Raw genomic sequence first — 23,189 nt, forward strand, 5'->3', positions numbered from 1 at the left:
CTATGTTTCAATTGCCTTTCATTTCCCATGTCCATCTTTTGTAACTCAGAGTGAATAGGAAGTAGGACTTTTTTTAGTTGTTTGTTGCTGAAATAGAACCTATTGTGAAGATGCTGTCTTTAGCTGGCACCACTTCTTTTCCATGTTGTGAATAATGTCTTTCCATAAAGCCCTCAGTGGAACAGTTTTGGTTAGCTCACAGTGCTTGCACTTAGGAAAATAACTAAAAGAAAATAGCATTAAACTATGAGCCTTAGCATTTGCAGTTACTCTGATTTACTAGGAGATAAAGTTAGGAACTAGCAATGCACAAAGTTGAGCACAGCATGGACCTCGGCTGTCAAGGAACTATCTAGATAAGATGGTTGGTCTTTCTTTCTTCTATAATCTTAGCATAGGAAAAAGGTAGAGATAACGTGTAGAGGCTGGGCAGACAAGATGGCTCAGTGGGCAAATGCTACATGACCAGGTAACCTGAGTTCAACTCCCAGAACCTTTATAAAGATAGACAAGAAAGAACTGGCTCCATATGCATACCATGGCACTCCTACCCTCATGGGTAGCTCCCCTCCCCTAATAATAATAAATAAAAATCTTCAGAAGAGTTGAGAAAGTTCAGGGGAAGAATCTCTTCTTGCTGAGTAAGAGCAATAGCAAATTCATAGGCTCCATGGTGTTTGGTTAATTCATCTGTTCAACAAATATGTATTGAGTAGAACTACACGCTTGGTCTTGAGTGCCATGCAGACATCTTCCCAGTACAATGAAGGGCCAGGCCTTCACTCATCGGCATCGGTGGTTAAGGTCCACCTAGCACTGGATGAGAGAGATGCTCTGTAATGTGATATATCTTGATGATGGAAACCGTAAGTGTGCCTCTCCGTGAACGGTGCCATCAGCCAGGAAGGATGTGTGGTGATGCCTAGCTAAATTGTGATGGATAAGGCGAGCGAAGGGCACTTCTGGAAGACAGAAAACTGCACGGAGATCTCAGGAGCCAACATGAGCACGTTCCAGGAACCGGATGAATCCTAGTTCAGCCGTGGGATACGTGTTGAAGGATGTCTGATAAGAGAAGCAAGTAGGGATGTCTCCGGAGCCTTTGATGTCATTAAATAGGTTAACCTTGACCACAAGGTAATACAGGACCATGGTAGAGATTTTAAACAAGGAAATTGCATACTATTTTAGAGCATATCAGTTAATGCTGATGAGTCGACACATAGGTGGATTTCTCTCTGGTGAGGGTGTTTGAGCTGTTTTTTGAAACTGTCAGTGTTTCACAGGAAACACGGATGTCGCAGGCAGTGCTGAAGATTAGTCACTTGGTCTTGCTTCTGGGAACTTGTGGGCTATAGTTTGTTAAGAAGCAACCCGGACAGAAGAGGCATGTGCTCCATTTTATTCAAGTTCACTTCCTTCAGGGAAAATGCCTGGCACATGCAGGCGTTTGAGGTTTGGGGCTAATTTAGGAACTTCCTCTTTGGCGATGTAAGGAATAACTATTTGAGGTTCATAGCTGGAGTTTTTACAGTCCACACGGTGAAGTTAGACTTGGTTTTAATTAGTGGTAGCAACAAAGAGGATAGTAAGGTCCTAAAAGATAGTAAGCCAGAATGGATGGGGAGACACAGCACAAAGGCTGTTGTGGGACAGTGCTCCATGAAGATCTTTTCTAAGTATAACTTCATTTTGGTGAGAGGCAGAGAGGAGTCCTAGCTCATAGGAATTTTAAGTAAGGATCAAATGTGAACATATTTACAGAGCACTTAGCTCAGGGACTGGCTGCTATGCAATCTCAAGAAAGTGGTGGTTGTGGGGGAGAGTGAAGAAGATGGAATCAAGGAGGACTCAAGAGTTGCCTGTGTGTTATTTGGTGAACTAGAGAACATGGGGGAACGTGCATATGTTGACTCCAGTTTGGGATGTGTTAAGTGTGGACCGCTTGAGAAGCTTTGATACAATGTATTCCAGCACCGGGTCTGGCCTGCCCAGGCTGATTCTGATCCTCCACCATTGACTACGCATATCTTCCTTCCTGCTCTTGGGCCCTTCCAGCAAACTTGGTAATTGCCACAGGTACCTGATAGAGGATCAACTTTAAGTGGAAGAATGTGTCATAGCGTCACCATGTCACATTTGCTGAAATGTTTCCCAAAAGTTTTCTGTTTGTGTAGAAATGCTTTTCAGTTCACCTTTCGGCTCACCCTTGAATGGATCTAATGATTTAGCATTTCTTTCTATCAAAAGGCTGGAAAAAGGTCATCCTCTATAAGCAGGCTGTCATTCTCTCTGGCTAGCCCTTTCTATTTTATGTTACTACCGCTTCTAATTATAGACAGATGTTTGGCTGGAAGTGAATGGTTCTTGGGAGGGATGAGCAGGGTTGCTTTTCGAGTTTGTATGCCTTCTTGAGTCACAGCCCCAGTTCAAATGCCATTCTCCTCTGTACGCTGCCCTTACTGTCGCAAGTGACCTCTGTCCCTTCTCTGTGTTTTGTTATTGCACTTGCATGGAGCCTGGTTCAAGCTACCCCATGGTACTGTGGTGGTTTGTGAACCAACATTTGTACTGCTGGAGTGTTTGCCCATGAAGGTAAGCCTGCACCTTAGACACCTTTCTACAAAGAGTAACAGTTCCTGCAGTGTGCCATCTGGTCAGTTCAGTACACTTCCAAATGTGTAATGGATAGGAACTTCTATTTTATAGGAATTAAAAATTATGAAGGAGCCAGGCCTGGTGGCACGTGCATTTAATCTCAACTCTTGGGAGGCAGAGGCGGGTCTATGTAGAGAGTTCCAAGCCAGGCAGGGCTTTGAGGAGACTTTATCTTAATAAAATAAACAAGATATGAAGATTTGATCTTAATAAACAGGTTATTACTTTTAGGAAAGACAACTGACGATGAAATGAATTTCTTCACTCTGCCTCTCTCGTGACTTTATTTTTCATTAACTCTCAAGGTTCAAAAAGGAGGTCAGTTGCCATGCTTTTGATCTACTGGGTATAATCCCGTGATGAGCCACTGCTCCGGATGGGATCCTGACCCGAATCTTCAGGTTGCCTTCTTTTTTAAGGATTTTTTTCCTCTGTAGCACAGCCCCTTCAGGTTCAGACCCTTTTCTGCTTCCTGAGCCTTTCTGGCCCTTCTTATGCTGTTCATTCTGAGTCCCTGCCCCTGTCCACATGATAAATTTCTATGTAAAATTCATATGCAGTGCACCATCCTGAAAGCAGTCCCTGGCACCTTTCTAACTCCCACATCCAAGCAGAGAAATTCTCCACTGTTCTTTTAACACCTTGTATACCTGTCACGGCTGTCTTCGTCAGAAGACTGTTGCGTTTCAAAGGAGCTTTTGTATATTTAAAGAACTCAAGGTCTGCGAGCTAGATTTATAAAACTCTTAAGATATACTGTAAACTATGTATATGTAAATATACATATTTGTGATTTATAATATACATAAACACAAAGGCTTAGAAGCCCCGAGGAAGGCTGTACTTAGTACAAGAACTAATTCTGGTGATAGTGAAGGTTAAATTAAGCAGTGAAGCCCATCTAGATGTGAGTCTAACAGACAAGGGGAGAGTGGCATTCTGTATGACAACATGGAGATTTTAGAGTGTTGCTTCCTGGAAGCTGCAGTTAACTGCATGTGGTTGGAGATGAAGCTGGTTTAGTCTGGGAAGCACTCGGTCATAAGATAGGGTTTGAATGCTGTCCTAAGTGAACCAACGAGTGATTATAGGAATGGTAGACTGAACATTTACTGCACTAAGAAGCTTTTTGCTGAAGTGGGTCAACTCTCTTAACCTGTGCTGATACAATGTCAGTGTCCGCTGCTTTTCTGCCTTTTATGGATACTACAGCAAGAAAGCCAGCTACATGAAATGTGGTGTTTTTAGCTTAGTGTGCAAGAGAACATTTACTAGATAACCTTTTAAATGAGAATCAGAAGTACTTTACACTGTTTTTAATTACAGCAGGAACTGAATGTTTTTGAACTCGTTGAATAATTGACACAACAGTATAGTGTTTGCGGCAAGCTGAGAGTTGTTTTCTCTGGAGATCCTGCTTGCCTGGTAGGTTTTGTTTTGCACGTTGATGGCTCAGGGCCCTTTCCGATAGTTCTTTATAAAACTCTGCCTCCATTGCTTCTATTAATAAGCAGCGAGGTATTTCGTGTTGCTTTTAGCAATGTTTTCTCGTCCAAGGTCAACTGCGGGCTCTGAAAAGGATATTCTCTTCATATTTGCATTCCTCTGCCTCCCCAGATCTACCCAAAGCAGCTCCATGAAGTGCCTGGGAGTTAGTTATGGGGGCTCTCGAAAAATTTCTTGGCTTTACAGCTGTTCCTTCTTCTGCTCAGCTCTTGAATGCCTTCTGTTACCTTGGTTCTAAGTAAGATGCCCTGGAGGAGAAGGCACAGCATAATGGCAAAGGTAGCCCACGACACTTAAGTCTCAAAGGCCTGCTAACGTTAAGAAAATCCCTGCCAGGGATAGAGCTTAGGTTGGCTTTGTCCCCATCACCTTCCAGAACAGTTATCCTCTTGGCCTCCAACATGTCCTTATTTCCAGACATTGATCTTGACTCCCAGTGTGATTCAGTCACATATGAAACATTATAAAATTGATGTGTGGGATAAATTGTCCCCTAGCTTTGAATAACTTAATTTTTTTGTCAGAATTAGATTAGCACCCTTGAGCTCTCCGAATGCCAATTGCAAAAGCTAGCATGGTTCTGAGTGAAACTCTAGCATGCAGCTAAACAGAAAACAGGACTGGGTCATCAGAGAGCTGTGTTTGCTTTGACTGTGGAGACTTGTTTCGTTTTCTAGTCAAAACAGTGACTTAGCAGTTATTCTAAGCCCCATTATACGTGACAGGAATGTTGGAGTAAGTTTTGAGTGTGGTTTACCCATGTGGGCTTCACCCTTGAGGCTGATTTTGGAGGGTGAAACAGCTATCAGATCCGTGATCCTTATGTGACTTTTCTTTACTGAGCTGAAACCATGAGAGTAGCAGTGAGAGTACAGCATCCAATATGGTCCATTTCCAGTACAGCATCCTGTGTGGTCCATTTCCAGTACAGCATCCGATGTGGTCCATTTCCAGTACAGCATCCGATGTGGTCCATTTCCAGTACAGCATCCAACGTGGTCCATTTCCAGTACAGCATCTGATGTAGTTCATTTTCAGTACAGCATCCAATGTGGTCCATTTCCAGTACAGCATCCAATGTGGTCCATTTCCAGTACAGCATCCAGCGTGGTCCATTTCCAGTACAGCATCCAATGTGGTCCATTTCCAGTACAGCATCCGATGTGGTCCATTTCCAATACAGCATCCAATGTGGTCCATTTCCAGTACAGCATCCAGCGTGGTCCATTTCCAGTACAGCATCCAATGTGGTCCATTTCCAGTACAGCATCCGATGTGGTCCATTTCCAATACAGCATCCAATGTGGTCCATTTCCAGTACAGCATCCAGCGTGGTCCATTTCCAGTACAGCATCCAATGTGGTCCATTTCCAGTACAGCATCCGATGTGGTCCATTTCCAATACAGCATCCAATGTGGTCCATTTCCAGTACAGCATCCGATGTGCTCCATTTCTCTTGTTTCCAGTATACTCAGGTCAGAGACACCATCTCACCCTATCTGATTTCCTGTAGTATTTACAGACACAGGCTCAGTGCTTCATCTCCTTTCTTAGAAGATTGCTACTAACTGAAAAACAGGTCATCTGTTCTTTCTCTTTCAAGTAGATGATCCAGTTCACAAAATAACACAGATTATGTATGTTGTTTTTGCTGACTCCTGAAAGCCACATTACAGTGGAATTAGTTATTACTAGGCAGGCCAGTTTACACTAATGTGGGGAACCAATTTCATACAGCTTTTAAAAATTGACATGTGCTTTCTGGTTACTTATAAATGATCCTATTGCACGCCTGCATGAATATTTGATATTGTAGACATAAAAAAGTGACACATTTTATTTCTGTACTAGATGGTACTAATAGGACTTCCAACTGTATATCCAGAAAGCAAAGCAAGATACCCTTGGCTGACTTAATAAGAACATTTTCGGTTCATATTCCATAGCCTAGCGTTCAAGATCAGTCAGTTATATTTGGGAGTTGTATTCGGCTGGGTGCAAGAGCAGCACAGGAATGGGGCTGGCACTAGGACTTCTTGCTCTATCTTTCTTTCCATTCTGAAGACCGCTGGTCCCAAAGGAGCTGTGATTCCATTCTCAGCGATAATACAGACATGGGCCTATCTCACAGGCTCCCCTAAGTAGCATTCTAAACACTCCACTCAGTTACCTCCATTTCTAGATAAACTAGCCAGAATTTGGTTCTTTGGTTACTCCTGTCTGCCAAGGAGGATAAGAAATGGCATTGTAAACTTCCACTACACTGTGAAACAAAAACCAAAAGGACATTTCTGTGTTAAGGCAAAAAGGAAATGGAGATAGGAATCCAAAGAGAACCACTGGCTTTTTCTGATCTACCTTGGGCTTCGTTTGCCCTCACCTGCTGTCACAGGATAGCCTACAAGAACCCCTTCCCTCACTGAGATCGCCTTCACTGCCTTACCCCACCCACCTGTTCATATTCCAAAGTCTTTGCCTGCAGACTCCACTGTGCCTTTAACAGCTGCTCTCCATGATTGGAGTTCAGCCCTGAGGCTCTGTAGCTATCATCATTATCCACACTCCATCCCTGTTGTCGGGGGTTTCTGTCCTGCTCGGTTCCTGCAGTCATTAAGTCCCAAAGAAATCACACAGAGGTCTACATTAGTTATAAACTGATTGGCCTAGTAGCTCAGACTTCTTATTAACTCTTAAAACTTATATTAGCCCATTATTCTTGCCTATGTTAGCCACATGGCTCACTACCTTATTCAGCAAGGCAGTCACATCTTACTTCTTCTGTGGCTTGGACAGGACTGGAAACCAAGCTTTTCTCTTCCCAGAATTCTCCTGTTCTGGTCACCCTGACTCTACTTCCTGCCTGATTGTCTCGCCTGTACTTCCTACCTGGCTACTGGCCAATCGGCATTTATTTAAAATATAACCGACAGAATACAGATCATGGTCCCACACCACATCCCCTTTTCAGTTTTCTGAAATCCTAGTCCCCATCATGGTTTAGAAAACTTAGTCATACAGTTAATCTTGTATTACTCCCCCATCCATTTATACTGTGTAGTAGAATACATTGAGTGTAATAAATATTATTTGATATGTTTTTACTGACCCTATCCCAGACCTAAAACCAAGATCACTAGGGGAAGGTCCTTTTTTGAAAAAATATGTAAAGAGTTTTAATTTTCTGTGAAGAAAGTAATTGTATCAACTCTATGTGTATTTTTAAATACTTTTTTAATAGCTTTTTTAAAAAAAATACACTTTTAAATAGCTGCTGGGTAATCTGTAATTACTGGTTTCTTCAGGTAGGAATTCAATCAGCAGTTTTCTCTAAAATACTGGGTCCCCAAGCTTAGCAGAACCATGAACAGGTCTGACCTCTGGGGATGTGTACATTAGATGCACCAAAGATTAGGGCATCCTGCTGAGAACAAATAAAAAAGGGAGAGAGGACAAAAAAACCTTTTGTGAGCAGAAAGCCCTGATGACCAAGAATGGATGGCCAACAGCTGGTCAGAGGCCAAAGTCAGGACAGCCTGGAGGTCGCAAGTTTGTAACACACTTTCTGTGCCCTCCTCTGGATGCATCTCATATTTAATGCCACGTTTTCATCTTTTCACAGATCTTTTCAAATTCCAGTCGTCACTTTGACATACGTGTAACAGATATGAAATGTTACTTCTTAAATATTAACGTTCTGGGTACCTCAGGAGACTTCTGTAGGTTACATCCACAATTAAACATGTTACAATCAATGGAATAACTTTGAAAGTGTTTATCCATGTACTGTGTGCATGCACTTGTGCCATGGTGTGTGTAGAGATGAGAGGTCAGTCAGCTTGTGGAAGTGGTTGCTTCTCTCCTTCTACCATGATCCTTGAGGTCAAGCTCAGGTCATCAGATTTGGCAGCAGGCACCTTTACCAGCTGAGCCATCTTATCAGCCCTGAAATAGTTTAATAGTTTCTTTTTTAAATGCTTGTTTTTTTCAAAGTTTTTCTTGATGATGATGCCTGGATATGACAGGGAACCTTGTTTGGAGGACTTCCTTTTTAAAACTGCATTCAGTATAAACTATTTACCATTCACTGAGTGATGTTGGAAGGCTTTCCTAGAAAGTGCATTATTTCTCAGAGAACACAGTTCTTTCCCTTGGAATACATGTGGTGTCTGAAAGTAGAGTTTCAGAAGTCTCCAAGTACTTTTCTCTGTGTTTGCCCATCCTGTCTGTAGGCTTTGAATGCACACTAAGGATTAGTACTCAACAGACCTGATTGCCGTAACAGTAACTGACAGTAACATTGGCAGCAGCAGGTGGAATACCAGGGAGGGGCTGAGTGAGGGGACGTAGAAAGCAACGTTGAGTGTACGCCGGTTTGCAGGAGTCTTAAAAGAAATGTTGGCTAATTGCCAGAGGAAACCAGAAGCACATTCCAGAATGGAGCAAAGGTGGGCTGGTATGGGAAGGAACAGGAGTCCAAGGCTTTGGAAGGCAGAGGCATGCCTGACTGCATTGCCCTAGATCAAGGCCTCTCTGCATTTCACTTGATGTTTACCTGAGTTCACCTGCCATGAGCACAAGTCATGGTGGATTGGTTCTAACTGGTCTTTAGTTTCTCTGATTCAATTGCTCCCTTTGCCTCTGAATCATTTCCAGTTTGTTCTGCATTCACCATATGAATATACTCAGAGCTTTAATACTTAGGCAGCGATTCTCCTGATCAGAGACTTCCCATGTCCTACAGACAGAGTGACATTCCTCAGTTTGAAAGTTCAGGAACACCACCATTATGAATAATTGCGTCTTTCTATTTCATGCACATTTACTCATTTTGTAGCTACCCAGACCTCCTGAGTGACCTTTCACTAACCTGTGGTCCACTTTGCTACATGATTTTCTCCTCCATGGGGGAGCCTTCTTCCATCTCTGTTCCCGTGTTTCAAGATTCAGTACATGTGTTTTTAGGAGGCTTTCTGTTCGAACCCATATTTGCTAACCTTTGTGCTCACGCACAATTATTCTCTTGAACTGAAAACGTGTAGTGACTGTGGAGTGATGATGTCTCAGTGTCTTAAGAGTGTGGACTACTCTCGCAGAGGACCCAACTGCATTCACAACATCAATGTTTGTTGACTCAGAACAGCCTATAACTCCAGCCCTAAGGGATCTGATGCCTTTTTTTCTTGACTCTTCAGGCATCTGCATTCAAGCATGTACATACTTAGACACACACACATATACACACATGTACACACATACAGACGAGAGAGAGACTTAAAAATAAACCCTAAAAGGAACGTGAAAAAGTTTTGCCTCCTCAAATAGACTGTGAGATTTTTGAGGTCAGAAATCATGCTGACTGTTGTTTCTCATCTATTATAATATTGATCATCATGAACATATTGGGAACAGTAGGACAGTGTTTCCCAGCCTTGGCTCCATGATATTCTGGTGTCTTTTGGATAGTTTGTGGGTGAGATGTCTGAACACTGTAGATGACCTCTATGCTCTGTATGCCAGCAGGACTCAAAGTATCTCCAGACATTGTCAGATGTCCCTCGAGCATGCAAAGGATACCTATGCAAAACCATTGGCACAAGACAAACAGGGTAGACTTATTTGTTGTTTGTCCAGTTTGTTATCCAAATTGAAAAAGATACTTGAGTTCCTGAGAGAAGTGGATATGTTTGGTAGAGGAGAAGAATAAGGTTAAACTGGAAACTTTCAAACTAGCTGTATCTACAGGAAGCTACTATAAATTGAAGAGAAACTTAACTGTAGGTCAGGGTTAAGAAAGAATAAGATGATTAAATACTTGTGAGTACTTCACAGTAGTGAGGAACTTCATTTTAGCTTGCTTCATTTTTAATCATTTTATCAGACTATCATTGCCCATAGAATACATATTTTGTTGCTTAATAAGAAATTTATGTTGTCTTGGTTTTCTGACCATACCAGGGTTTCCTGCTTTCTAGGAAAGGGCTTTACCACCAAGTCACATTCTATTCTGGAAAGGCATATTGATTTCTTATAAAACCAGTAAATTCAGACTAAGTTTTGTTGATGTGTATTTGAGAGAATAACTTTTGAAATTGTCTGTGAACATTTTTTGTGAAGCTACGTGTTCCCTCTAATAAGTATTTGAGTAGTATCCTCAGTAGACACCATTTTTTCAATCCCAAGTGATACATATAAACATATGTACATATATGACAAATGTGCATGTCTTAGTTTGGGTTTCTATTGCTGTGAAGAGACACCATGACCACAGGAAATCTCATGGAGGAAAACATATATTTGGAGCTAGCTTACAGTTCAGAAGTTTAGTCCATTTAGTCCATTATCATGATGGGAATCATGGCAGCAGAAGGACACTGTGTGCCACACTGAGTGTAGCTTGAGCATATAAGACTTCAAAGCCCACCTCCACAGGACACACTTCCTCCAAAAAGGTCAAACTTAATAAAACAAGGCCATATCCCCTAAGACTTCAAAGCCCACCTCCACAGGACACACTTCCTCCAAAAAGGTCAAACTTAATAAAACAAGGCCATATCCCCTAATAATGCCAATCCCTATGGGTCAAGCATTGAAACATGATTCTATTTGGGGGAGGGGAGACAACCACATTCCACTCCCTGGAGCCCATAAGATTGTAGCCATAACATAATGCAGAAATGCATTCATTCCAATTTCAAAATTCCCTGGTCTGTAACAGTCTCAAACTTGTTTAAAAGCCCAAAGTTCAAAGTATCTTCTGAGATTCATGCTGTAGTCTCTTATAAAACCAAAGAGCAGATCATATACTTCCAACATATAATGGTATGGGTATACATTACTGTTCTGAAAGGGAGGCATGGGAGCATGGTGAGGAAATACTGGACCAATGCAAGACCATTCATTATCAAGCTGGGCAAACTCCAAATATGGCATCTCCACTTCTGATGTCATAATCCTCTTCAGATCTTCAACTCCTTTTGTCTTTGTTGATTGCAACCCACTTCTTTCTCTTGAGTTGGTTCCACTCCCTGTTAGCAGATTTCCTCGGCAGGTATCTCACAGTTCTGACATCTCCAACATTTTGAGGTCTCCAAGGAAACCTAGGCTTCACCTCCATAGCTTTATACAGTGGTCTCTTTAGGCCTCCACACAGGGACACCCTTGCCACATACCTGGCTTCAGTGGCTCTCCTTAGTCTCATAGAAAGAATTTATAACCTCTTACTTGTGTCCTTGACTCTAAAGCCAGAACCATGTGACCAAAGCTACCAAGTTCTGCTTGTTTGGTCCCCTTGTTCATTTACATCTTTATCAGCTTTCTGTTTGTAATGGTTTCCTTCCTAGCTTAAGCTTGGCTGTCCTGAAATTCAGTCTGTAAATCAGGCTGACCTCAAACTCAGAGATCTATTAGCCTCTGCCTCTGGAGAACTTGGACTAAAGGTGTGCACTACCACACCTAGCCTTAAACTTTTCTTTAATTCCTTTTCACAAGTTGGGAGCTTAGCTGGGTAGGATCTTGCCCTGAGGTCTCCACTCCCTTTATTCCATTTAATATCAGCATTTTCTTTAATCTTTTTTTATCTCCTTGAATGTAATACTTAGCTCCATTCCACTTCCTGGTGTCATGTTTCTCCTCAAGTTGTACATTTTGTAACTTTCCTTAATCAACTTGTTTTATAGACCTTCCTAAGCATGAACATTAATAACCACAAGACAGTGTCATACTAGGCTGTTTTAACATCTTCTCTGCCAAAGCAATTCAATCCAAAACTCTTCAAGTTAGACTCAGGCAGAGTTTTCAAACAAGGGCAAATAGCAGCCGCATACTTCACCAAAATGTCACAGGAACAGTCTCTCGGCCACCAGCTAACATTCTTTTCCTCTGAAACCTCTTGAGCTGTGCCTTCACATTTCAGACCACCATCATCACCACTGTTTTCCATGTTCCATTAAGCCCCACTTCAAATATTTAATTGCTTTTCTAATCCAAAGCCCCAAAATCTGCATTCCTTCAAACAAAATAATGGCCAGGTCTATCACAGTAATACCTCAGTCCCTGGTACCAGCTTCTGTCTTAGTTTGGGTTTCTATTGCTGCGAAGAGACACTATGACCATGCAGCTTTCATAAAGGAAAACATCTCATCGGGGCTGGCTTACAGTTTGGAGGTTTAGTCCATTATCATCATGGTGGGAAACATGGCAGACATGGTGTTGAAGAAGTAGCTGAGAGTTCTACATCTTGGTCTATAGGCAACAGAAGAACTCTGTGTGCCACATTGGACATATCTTAAGCATATAAGACCTAAAATCCTGCCTGCACAGTAACACACTTCTTCCAACAAGACCACACCTTCTCCAACAAGGCCACACCTCCTAACAGTGTCATTCCCTCTGGGTCAAGTATTCACACACACGAGTCTATGGGGTCCATTCTTAGTCAGACCATCATGGCATGCATGCTTGTTTGTAGTGTAGACAGTGGAAGGGAACAGGGCTTTTATAAATATTGCTACTTTATTATAAGTTCTTAGTTTTCATGTCATCACAGTGGTCTGTGACTTTGGTGCTTCACTGGGGGGAGGATGCAGTGCAGACCTGAGATTGACACCCACTCTTCTCTTTCCGCAGCTGTGTGTCAGCCACAGTGCAAACACGGAGAGTGCATCGGGCCAAACAAGTGCAAATGTCACCCTGGATTTGCTGGGAAAACCTGCAACCAAGGTAGGAATACAGTGTGGAAGCCGTGGCACCTCTGTCATGACAAATAAAACACTAGATTCGCACCCCAGCCATTTTCATAGCTGTCTCTTCCAATTATGAAAGAATTAAAAATAGGAATGGTAAATCTTAGAAAAATATTTTTTTCTTAAAGGATTTCCTTACTTGCATTCATGGATACTCATTAAAATCTGTTTGTGATGAAAAATCTGTTCTATCTATAATAGAAGTTATATTCTGGGGCCCTGAGAGAGATCAGCAGATAACAGCACTTCCCAGACATGCCAGCTAACCCGAGTTTGGTCTCTAGAACCCACATACAGGAGGAAGGAAATAACCAAATTTATAAAGTTGTCCTCTGACCTCCACAATGTGCCATAATACTCCACACACACAATAAGTATGTAAGTAAAGTTTTAAAAGTCTTAAATTCTAGAATTTCTTGCTTTCCCCATGTCGAGTTGGTCAACCTTGTTTGAAGTGGAGTGCCGTGTGTTATAGTTAGGTATATAGGAAATAATGAAACTGTGCAGCTTTCATTCGGAGAGACTAAAGGTCAGAGGTATTAGTTGTCTTGCCTGAGTTCACAGAACTCGTAGAGAAAAGACTTAGAGCTATGGCTTACATAATACATATTCACTTTGGTATGCCAGTTTTCAACGAAAAATTGTAACGGAGACATGATTATTTCACTCTTCTGCACAAGCTACACAAGTTCATCTTCTTAATTAATTATACCTACAGATTTCGACTACCATAGTTAAAAAGCTAGAAATAAAATGTTAATTTTTATTAAAAAAAAAGATTAGAGTCACATTTTCTTGAAAATAAGAAACTGAGCTCATGTGTCTTCAAGACTTCACTGTCCCTGCAAAACCGGCACACCCAGCTGGAAAGCCTCACTCTTGTCTAGCCAGGACCTCTTGCAGTCTCACTGACTTCTGGATTCCCGTTAGCACAGGCTGAATGACCGATTCATACAGTGACTCTTGGTCATAAGAGAGTTCCATGAAGATCTCATCTCACACAGTCTGAATCCATACACTGAGCCCTGCCCCTTGTAATCTGGGAGGAACGGCCTGAATAAGTGTGAGCTCAGCCTGGAGTCCCTATAGCCTTCCCTAGAACAGATGGTGCAGAATTAGCATACAATAAACTAACTGACTGTTTTCATTGAGGCCCACACATTTTCAGAAGTAGTAACTGTGCCTCAGAGACGCAGGAAATCAAATTTTTTTTTTCTCAAGGAAAGAAATGTCAAAAAGCAGCAAATTTGAAATAGTTCCACATTACTGGAAATTAACACGTGATTAAAGCTGGGCATTGGGGTAAGAGACTCTTGCTACAAGACTCATCTGCTTCAGAAGCAGCCCTGGGAAGCTGCTCAATAGAATAACAGCTTGAATGAGTAACAGACATTGACCCAGGGCTTGAGAGATGCCGGGGATAACATGAATGCAGGGCAAGCTGTGTCTCCAACTGGCTGGATTCAGTGATCCCTCTACACTGAGGTTGTCCTTGGTGGCTTGCTCTTCCTTCTGAGTCCTTTTCTGGATTTGTTGCTCTAAGATCAGGTACAAAGTTATGATTTTGAAATCACTAGCTTTCTCTCTAAGATGCTGCCTTTCACAGCAGATGGAATTCTACCTCAAGTTTTGGCTAGATTGTATTTAATCATTTGCTCTCCCTTGTTATTCTCCAGTAAGGTTATCCATGCCCATTTCCTTCTCCTTAAGTATCTCTACCCAAACAAATCCACCCCCCATCCAAGAGAGAATACCATTACATATAATCTTTTTACAGCTGTCCTACTGGGGAATTCCTTTTAGCATGTAAAGATGTTATGCCCATCATATACTTTGTAGAAATTAATACACATTTGAATGCATGCTTCACACTAATTTCAGAAGAAACAATTTATAAATATCGATTACTAGTGTTTTGGCTTAGTTTTTGTTCCATATATTGAGTTCCTGAGCCCAAGGAAAGAACAGTATAGAAGGATACAGAGCCAGACACTCCATCTGAGTCTACTACTTACGGCAGAATGCCAGTTGCCTGGCTGAGCAGAACTGTAAGAGCTTTCCCCCTAGCTGTGGTGTTATCAACAACTTCGCTTTTTAAAAGTTCCAACCCCAGAAACAAATGTGCCTTTGATTTAGAAAGTTAAGTGGCTGATAAACAGAATGTGTTGTAAAGCAGAAAGCAGAAAGGCTGCCCTTTTGACATTCCCCTTTGAGCCCAGTCGTCTCATGGCATTTTGTTAAATAGCAATGACCACAGTTCTTCATGGATTATCTTCATCTTTATGGCTTTTCATAAAGCTTCTAATGTGCGCTCTAATTAGATGAGAGCCAACTATGACATAAGTTTTTACTTCTGAATGAAAGCATGATGATCGGCCATGCTAAGATGTAGGTCAAATCCGTATGCAAATGCACGTGTGCATTAATTGGGTGTATTTGAAACTATTATTAGCAATGTAACAATGTAAGGTAAGTCTAAAATTGGTCGCTTAAACTTTAATATCCTACACAGGGTTAGTTGGTTATTTGGTTTTGTTGTCTTCTGTTGTTGATGAAAGTCACACATTAGTCTTATTTTGGTTTTTAATGGTATGAAAATGATAGATTATTAATTTGCAATTTTTCTTTGGAAAGAAAGATGACTATCATAAGTTTTCAGAAAGAGAATTTTTTTTAAAAAAAAAAAAAAGAGGGCAAAACAGAGTTAGAAATTATTTGTGAAGTAGCCAAAGAGTCCTTTTAAGCTCCATCAACATTTGGTAACTGTTTAATGGATACTTGTGAAGATTTTTAGGGCTAACAATGACATCGGTTCAAAGCTGACTCTTATTACCTTCTCCCTGCTGTGAAGATGAGCCCTCCTACCCAACTCCTCTTGACCAAGGCAGTGAACAGCTTCTTTTCCAACCCCCGGATCATCAAGCCACAAGTGTACCTTCAAGGGGTGAGCGTACATTGTCTCAGGTGGCCGCTCCGCCCACCCGCACGGCTTCCTGCCCTTACTCTTGCAAACGCCAGTGCAGAAGTGCCAAGCCTTCAGCCTGAGCCTGTGGAGCAAGCCGTGGGAATTGTCACCTGTTGCTGAGTCTCTGTACCTTGGAAAGTGTGGCGCCCTCTCTTCTCTTACTGTATTACGTATCATCACTCTTTCTCCTTTTCTCTGAGTTTGGAAACCTTTCCCGAAAATCAGATAGAAAGATAGTTGGTGTTTTCGTATGTAGGCGATATCAGAAACGCCTCTGCTAAGCTATAGGTTTGGATGACGTTTTCCTGGTAGATTTTGAATGTAATTTAGTGCCCTTCTTCCCTCACTGTCAGGGATATGGGATTTTAGGCTTGTTTAGAAATCGCACCACACGTCGGCTCCTTTCCTTCAGTGCACACACTGTTTAATGTCAAAAGGATTCAGTTCTGGTTCTAATTACTTGTTTATTGGAATCCCATTTGAAGTGTCCTGGCCTTGGCGACACTCAGTAGTAGGGGACAGTAAAGGAGTTCCTGCCCTGCTTATCTGTGGGGCTGGTGTGAGACTCAGTCACCAAAACTCTTGTCATCTTCATGGTGATGGGGATAGCTGTAGGTAAGTCAGGTGGTAGACTTTCTAGTTCTAGATTTTTATTTCTCCCACGCACAGGTGTGAGGACTTAGGACGACTGAAATAGTCTGGGAGTTCTTACTGGCTCTGCTGATGGGGAATGTGTTAAACCTGCATGTGTTCTGCACTAGGGACCAGGACAATGGGTTCGCTTTAGAGTTGCTCATCATTAGGAGAAAGTTGTGGCCGTTGCTATTTTGACCTTCATTCACCTATGGCCTTACTTTAGTGAGATAACGTTTTAAAGGTTAGGTTTCTGAAATATTATCTGACTTAAGCATCAGAAAGAAAGCAGTTCAAATACCCTGAAGCAAACGGACGATGCTTTCCTGTAAAACTGCGGTGGCTATCTTTTTATGACTGTCTTTCTGTGTCTGCATGCTAATACAGGTTCCGACTCTCTTTGCCCTGAAGTCTAATAGCGACGCTATGCAGCTTGCATTTGTGTTCTGGGCCAGCTCCCCTCCTTGTCTCTACTTTCTCCCTCCAAGCTCCCAAATCCACCAACCTGCTTAAATGTGCCCCTGATGACAATGCTCTTTATATGCATAAGATTTAAAGTGTTTGAATGTAAGAGATACAAGTGCATCCTTTAGAGGGAGATGTGTGCATGATCAAGTTCACTGTTATTTTATTGCAGATCTCTGTTATGCTTCCAGGGCAAGATTAAAGTGAACTTAAAAAGACACTAGCATTTATTTACTAGACTCGCCTGTCAACTTCTAAATTTCTTTGAGACAGTGCGAGTCAGGAGGAGTCTTTCATACTTTTTATAAGAACATTTACCACAGTTTGAAAGAGTCATTTCATACAGATGCGAGTACCGCGTTTATCAGAAGCAACACAGAATAACTCAATTGTGTAAGGCTTTGGGTCAACAAAGAAAACTAAGGTGGGATAACTATAGACTAGAAACTTTCAAGAAAACGGAAGGGAAGCGGTTCTTCTTGATGCCGGGAGCTTTGGTATTCCCTACTCATCAGGGTCTGTTATGGGGTCAGTGTTGATGAACGGTAGCTGGAACCCTGCTCTGTTATGCCTGCAGAGGCTCCGGGAAAGGACTACTGTGAAGCCTGTTGGAGATGGGGCCAGGCAGTCATCAGGGACGCTTGACATAACAGCAGCCACCTGTCAAGGCAGCCTCATCCAGCCCATTAGCAGCTGCTAGGTCAGCTTCTCAAGTTGCTTTCCACATGCTTAGATTGTTACATAGTATCTAATAGTCAGTAATATAACCTGCTTCCCTTCACTTTTTACCCAGTGGATGCTCTGTTTTCTTTTCCCTATTTTTTTCATGGAGTGATTTTCAGATTTCTAACAACTATGACAGTTTGTTAGTTCAGTTTTAAGATTCCTAACCACAAAGCACTTTCCCCGTGACAAGGAAAATATAAATCTGGATAAAGTTGGTCTTTAAGATCCCTGGCAACCCATGACAATCCAGCCTGGGTCCCCAAAGGCATCCTAAGGAGCCTCATGGATCAACCTTGGGGCCACGTTGTGGAAGCGCTGCCTCCACTGGGTATCAGCTTTAACCAGGGACACAATATCTGGAGAGGTTCCCACTGGCATCCAACTCTCCTTGCTTGTGAGCTGCCCAGGGTTATGAACAGCTGCTGGTTCCGGTAACGAGCCTCCAGAAGTTTCTGTTGCTCTCTAAAAATAAACTAGGGAGTCTTAATTGATACTTTAAGAAGCCCTCTCTTGAAATGCAGAATCAAATCCGACACTTAGTTTGAGGCACTGATTTGTTACCTGCTTTGAGCACAGGAAAAGAAAAGATTCTCTCTTACAGAATACTCAAGATTTAAGTACCTTCCTCCCAGGATTCATCAAGGCCTGTGTGACTCCACGGGAGTGATGTTAAGGATGGTGGCAAACTTCTGGGAGATGAGAAAGAGTTCCCTGACTCAAATGTGGATTAAAATTTCAAATACAAGCTAGCAGAGTATGAACAGAGATTAGAATTTGCCCTCAGGCCATCCTACGCATTCTTGCTTCACTCAACGGGGGGGGGGGGGGGGGGTGTCGACGTTTTTGATAGAATAATCTACGAAGTATCTATCTTCTATGAGCACAGAGAGATTATTTTTTTTTAAAAAAATGCTTAATGTGATTCTGTTTTGAAAACCTTTGGGCAAAAGACAATAAAGCAAAGGATTGCAGAAAACACAGGAAATGACAAAGGTATTTGCTATGTTTATCTGACCTCTCCAGACTTTGCCCAGCTGGCGATGTGCTTACCTTGTGGTAAGGGGAGAAAAAAGACCAAGTTGGAAAATCAGTAAGATGTGAAAATATCCTTAGATGTTTTATTTATTTGGTGATTTTAAAGTGTAATGCAACTGGATGCCTCAGTGAAACACTACATACCTCCTCTAAATGAGCAGGTCAGATGTAATTTTGATTAGATTTGGAAACAACTTTAAAGCTAGACTTATTATCTGTATTTTTATTCAGTAACATAGATAGATTGATAATTAAATTATGCTAATAAGGGATTTCTGCTGTTGTTTCCAGACAAAATAAATATATGGTCACATTTCTTTTTAATGAGGTCTATGTTATGGGCATTACTATTTCAGTGTTTTAAGTCATTTTGAATTTTATGTTGACTTGAGGCAGTTTTCAATTTGTGCTGGAAAACTTTTATATCATGGAATTCATTAATTTCACATTGATATTTAAAGCAGTAAACATAAAATACATAATGATGTTTTGTCCCTTAGTGTTTTCCACGGGCTCCTCTTAACTGCCAAATGGATGAAAATTTATTGAGAGGCTTTAATACTTGTTTTGTGATTTGAATGGATTAGTAAAATAGGAAGCTGAATTTTCTCTAATCCAACTATCAAACTGAACAAGAAAAGTCACAGTAACGATCTGTTGGATCCATGCAGTGCTTTTCCCCTCTGAAACATAGCTGTCCTTGAGAAGTTTGAATCATTCTAATGTTTTAATATTTGCACGCTGTCTATGGAGTATAAAGTGTCATGTGGTATCCTCTTGAGCAGAATCCATTATCACAAGTGTCTAATAGCAGGGCCACAGGTAGTTGAAGCTTAATGGCAGCCAGAGAATAGAGCACCGCCACCCTTGGGTCGAGGGTGCTGCTCTTTGTGGAGGTTACAAACAGGCACAGAGAATCAGACATCCATAATGGTCCCTGCAACATCCGGCTGCTCCTAGTGTGATGCTCATGTTAAGATGGTACACACAGGCTTTATGTGTCGTGGAAGGGATGATTTCACTGTCGTGACCCTTTTCCCCTCTTAGCTTCCACATTGAGAAGCATTTTCAGCATTTTGCATCATTGCTGAGTTTTGTGATTTTTCTGTTTTGATCCCCATTCTTTGCAGATTTAAACGAGTGCGGCCTGAAGCCGAGGCCCTGCAAGCACAGGTGCATGAACACGTTCGGCAGCTACAAGTGCTATTGTCTCAACGGATACATGCTTATGCCAGATGGGTCCTGCTCAAGTATGTCAAGAATCCTAGCTGCTGTCTAAGTGCCCTAGGCTTGATTTCTGACATGCTTTGGTAGCCTGCCTCTTCATCTCCACTGGACAGGATGTGTGCCTGTGTTTGTATGCATGCCTGAGGAACTGAGGATCAAAAGGAGAGGTGTATGTTTATAGACACGACATTCTCTTACTGCACAGGCCAGAACCGGTGGGCTTATAAGTGGGTTTAGAGCAAGAACCACATTTTCTAATGCTTTTCTCAGTATGTTTATCCCAGTGTTCTCCCTGGGTATAGAAGAACCATTCCAGGTCAAAGACTATTAATGATAACTGAGACTTTGCTTAGAGAGAATCCACCGTCTCTGTTCATAAATACCTTCAAGTATGTTTTTATAATTCTTGATAATAAATCGTAGGATAATTTAAGAAATATGTAAGAAGCCGGGCGGTGGTGGCACACGCCTTTAATCCCAGCACTTGGGAGGCAGAGGCAGGCAGATCTCTGTGAGTTCGAGACCAGCCTGGTTTACAAGAGCTAGTTCCAGGACAGGCTCCAAAACCACAGAGAAACCCTGTCTCGAAAAACCAAAAAAGAAAAAGAAAAAAAGAAAGAAATATGTAAGAAGAAAAACTGCTTTAAGTGAAAATGAATATAACATCAGAAAAATTGAGGTTTGCTTTTTTAAAATAGGGTCTTACGTATCCTAGGGTAGCCTCCAACTTGCTATACAGCTGATAGTGACCTTGAATGGCTAATCTTCCTTCCTCCACCTCCTGAGTGCTGAGATTACAGGCAAACACTGCCACGATTGCCTTTATGAGGTATTAGAGTTAGACTCTTCATGCATGCTAGACACGCATTCTAGCAACTGAGTGCATCCCCAGGCCTCAGAGGGTCAATCTTACATGTATGCATCTTTATAAGAGAATTGTATGATGTGTCCTGTTATCACTTGGTTGTGTTTTTAAAATGGACGTTTCCCTCAAATTCTCTGTCTGCTGAAAATTGAATAACTTGAATTTCTATGCTAATCAACAAGCAGCGACCTGATTTTTATTTTTGCCTTATTACCAATTAACTAAGATGAATTTTACATAAAAACAATAGTAGCTAATTTTGTTTAGTGCTATACAGACATCACTGGAACTTTTGTTTGATGAAAGTAGATCTCTAATTGCATTTGACAATGATTCCAGAGTCTCTTTACGTTTTGGGGCTCACTAGGAAATCTTCTTTTGTCCTACAAAGAATTTTAATGTGTAATTGAGACAGTTAATTATATATCTTGGTTACGATTTGCATTTAACTCGAGTAATCTGGAGAAAGACCTTAGTTCTACCTTAATGATAGAGGTCAGAGAAAGCTCTCTCCCTGCCTGCCAATCCTTTTAAAACATTAAAGGGCTTCTCCAGGTGATGATGGGCAGGGCCACTTGTCAATCATCCCGCTTCGGAGGTCATCCTTCACCCCTGCTACACCCTTCTTAGAATGGTGGTTAATTGACTCCCCAGTGTTGAACCAGTGCCCCCAATTGCAGGACGCGTGAAAACAAGTGCTTATGTTACAGGTGCTTTCTGCCTCTCGGAGACAGCCAGTCACTCTCTTTCCAGGTGCCCATTCGTGTTCCATGGCAAACTGTCAGTACGGCTGTGATGTGGTCAAAGGACAAGTCCGGTGCCAGTGTCCTTCCCCTGGCCTGCAGCTAGCTCCCGATGGGAGGACCTGTGTGGGTGAGTGCAGTCATCAAGCATCTGCCAGTAGATGGTTAGGACTGAATACATAGGAAAGAAGGCAGTTTTACTTAGTCAGGTATGGAGCTGTGAACCAGTCAACACAGTCTTGCTTTTGAAACCTGAAGGACAGGAGGAAGCACCACACGGGAAACCAGGTGTGCACAGACAGTGAAGTCCAGCAGAGCACTGTGTTCAGGACAAGTGGATCTCGGTTTTTGTAATCCAGACGGAAGGGAGTGGTGGAGCTGAACAGCTCACTAAATCTACACTAGTACATGTGTTGGACTACAGGGCTTAGCATTGTTCTAGAATGTTGAGATGGCAGTATAGATTATGTGGAGTTTGGACTTTCTGAAGCTGACTGAGCCACACACTAGCTATGATAGTTAGGAAAAGAACTAAATAAGGTATCTAGAGAAACAAAGGCAGGAAGGGTCCATCTTAGAAAATAATCATTCGGGAATAATAATTAGGGAATAATTATTAATAATCAATAGGGAAGTTCTAAAGGTAGTCCTGGGCCATTAGGTGTATAAAGAATGCATCAAGGGGCTGGAGAGGCAGATAGCTAAGAGCACTCACAGTACAGCCCACAACCATCTGTAACTCCAGTTCTCGGGGACCTAACTCCCTCTAACCTCCTCAGGCGCCAGACATGCACATGGTACCCATATGCATACACAGTCGGAGCAGTCATAATTGAAAATAATTTAAAAAAATTAAAGAACCTGCCTAGAGGTGAAGTTGTTTGGAGGAGATAAGAGTGGCCGCAAAATGTCCAGTTTCATGACTTCCTGTCTCCGTGTAGAGCAGGAGGTGGTGGGCATGAATGGGCTGGTGGAGGGAGCGAGACTGGTTCCAGTCGTTTTCTGTGGGTAGAACAGGACGTTTTACCAGACCTGTTTGGCGAAAGGTTTAGTAGCATGCATGCTTCTAGTTCAAGCAACTAAGTAGACGCAGCAGAGTATCTGCCAATGCTGCATGTGAGGGAAGAAGAGCTTAATGTGTGTGCTGCGGGGGTGGGGGGTGAGCTGAAAGCCGGAGATGCTGAATTCCCGTCTGTTCCTGCGGTAGCTGGGGGATACCATTACGATGACGTGCCTGTCTTTGCCCTTCCTAAGATGCAATTGACTTACGTTTCTAGATATTGATGAATGCGCTACTGGGAGAGTCTCCTGCCCTCGATTTAGGCAGTGCGCCAACACCTTTGGGAGTTACATCTGCAAGTGCCACTCTGGTTTCGACCTCATGTACATTGGAGGCAAATACCAGTGTCACGGTAATGGAACTGTCCCGTTCCTGTGTAAGCTTTCTGCTGGTAGCATTGAGAAGTCTCCAGCTGTGGTGATAACTGGATTGCTGGGATGGGACGGGGGGGGGGGGGGGGGGGTTGGGGCTTCCCCACCCGCCATTCTGGAGACATGTGTACCGTGTCTCTTCTGTTCACCATCGCTGTTTTCCTTGGACCTCTGTCTCACGTGGTGTGCATTC

General features: G+C 42.2%; 1 protein-coding gene across 4 annotated transcripts in view; it reads left to right on the forward strand.

Moving 5' to 3' along the window:
* The window catches only part of Npnt (nephronectin), a 65,796-nt gene that overhangs the window by 18,995 nt on the left and 23,612 nt on the right, over positions 1-23,189 (forward strand). For 2 of the 4 annotated variants that reach the window (XM_075981305.1, XM_075981306.1), the window contains 5 exons: positions 12,791-12,883; positions 15,758-15,850; positions 19,861-19,980; positions 21,576-21,695; positions 22,843-22,977. In XM_075981305.1, coding sequence (XP_075837420.1) covers positions 12,791-12,883; positions 15,758-15,850; positions 19,861-19,980; positions 21,576-21,695; positions 22,843-22,977 — 561 coding nt within the window. The remainder of the gene's footprint in view (positions 1-12,790; positions 12,884-15,757; positions 15,851-19,860; positions 19,981-21,575; positions 21,696-22,842; positions 22,978-23,189) is intronic. The other 2 variants (XM_075981307.1, XM_075981308.1) reach the window with 1 other exon arrangement.

Source organism: Microtus pennsylvanicus, chromosome 7 (assembly GCF_037038515.1).
Source record: "Microtus pennsylvanicus isolate mMicPen1 chromosome 7, mMicPen1.hap1, whole genome shotgun sequence".
In the NCBI taxonomy this organism is placed as follows: domain Eukaryota; kingdom Metazoa; phylum Chordata; class Mammalia; order Rodentia; family Cricetidae; genus Microtus; species Microtus pennsylvanicus.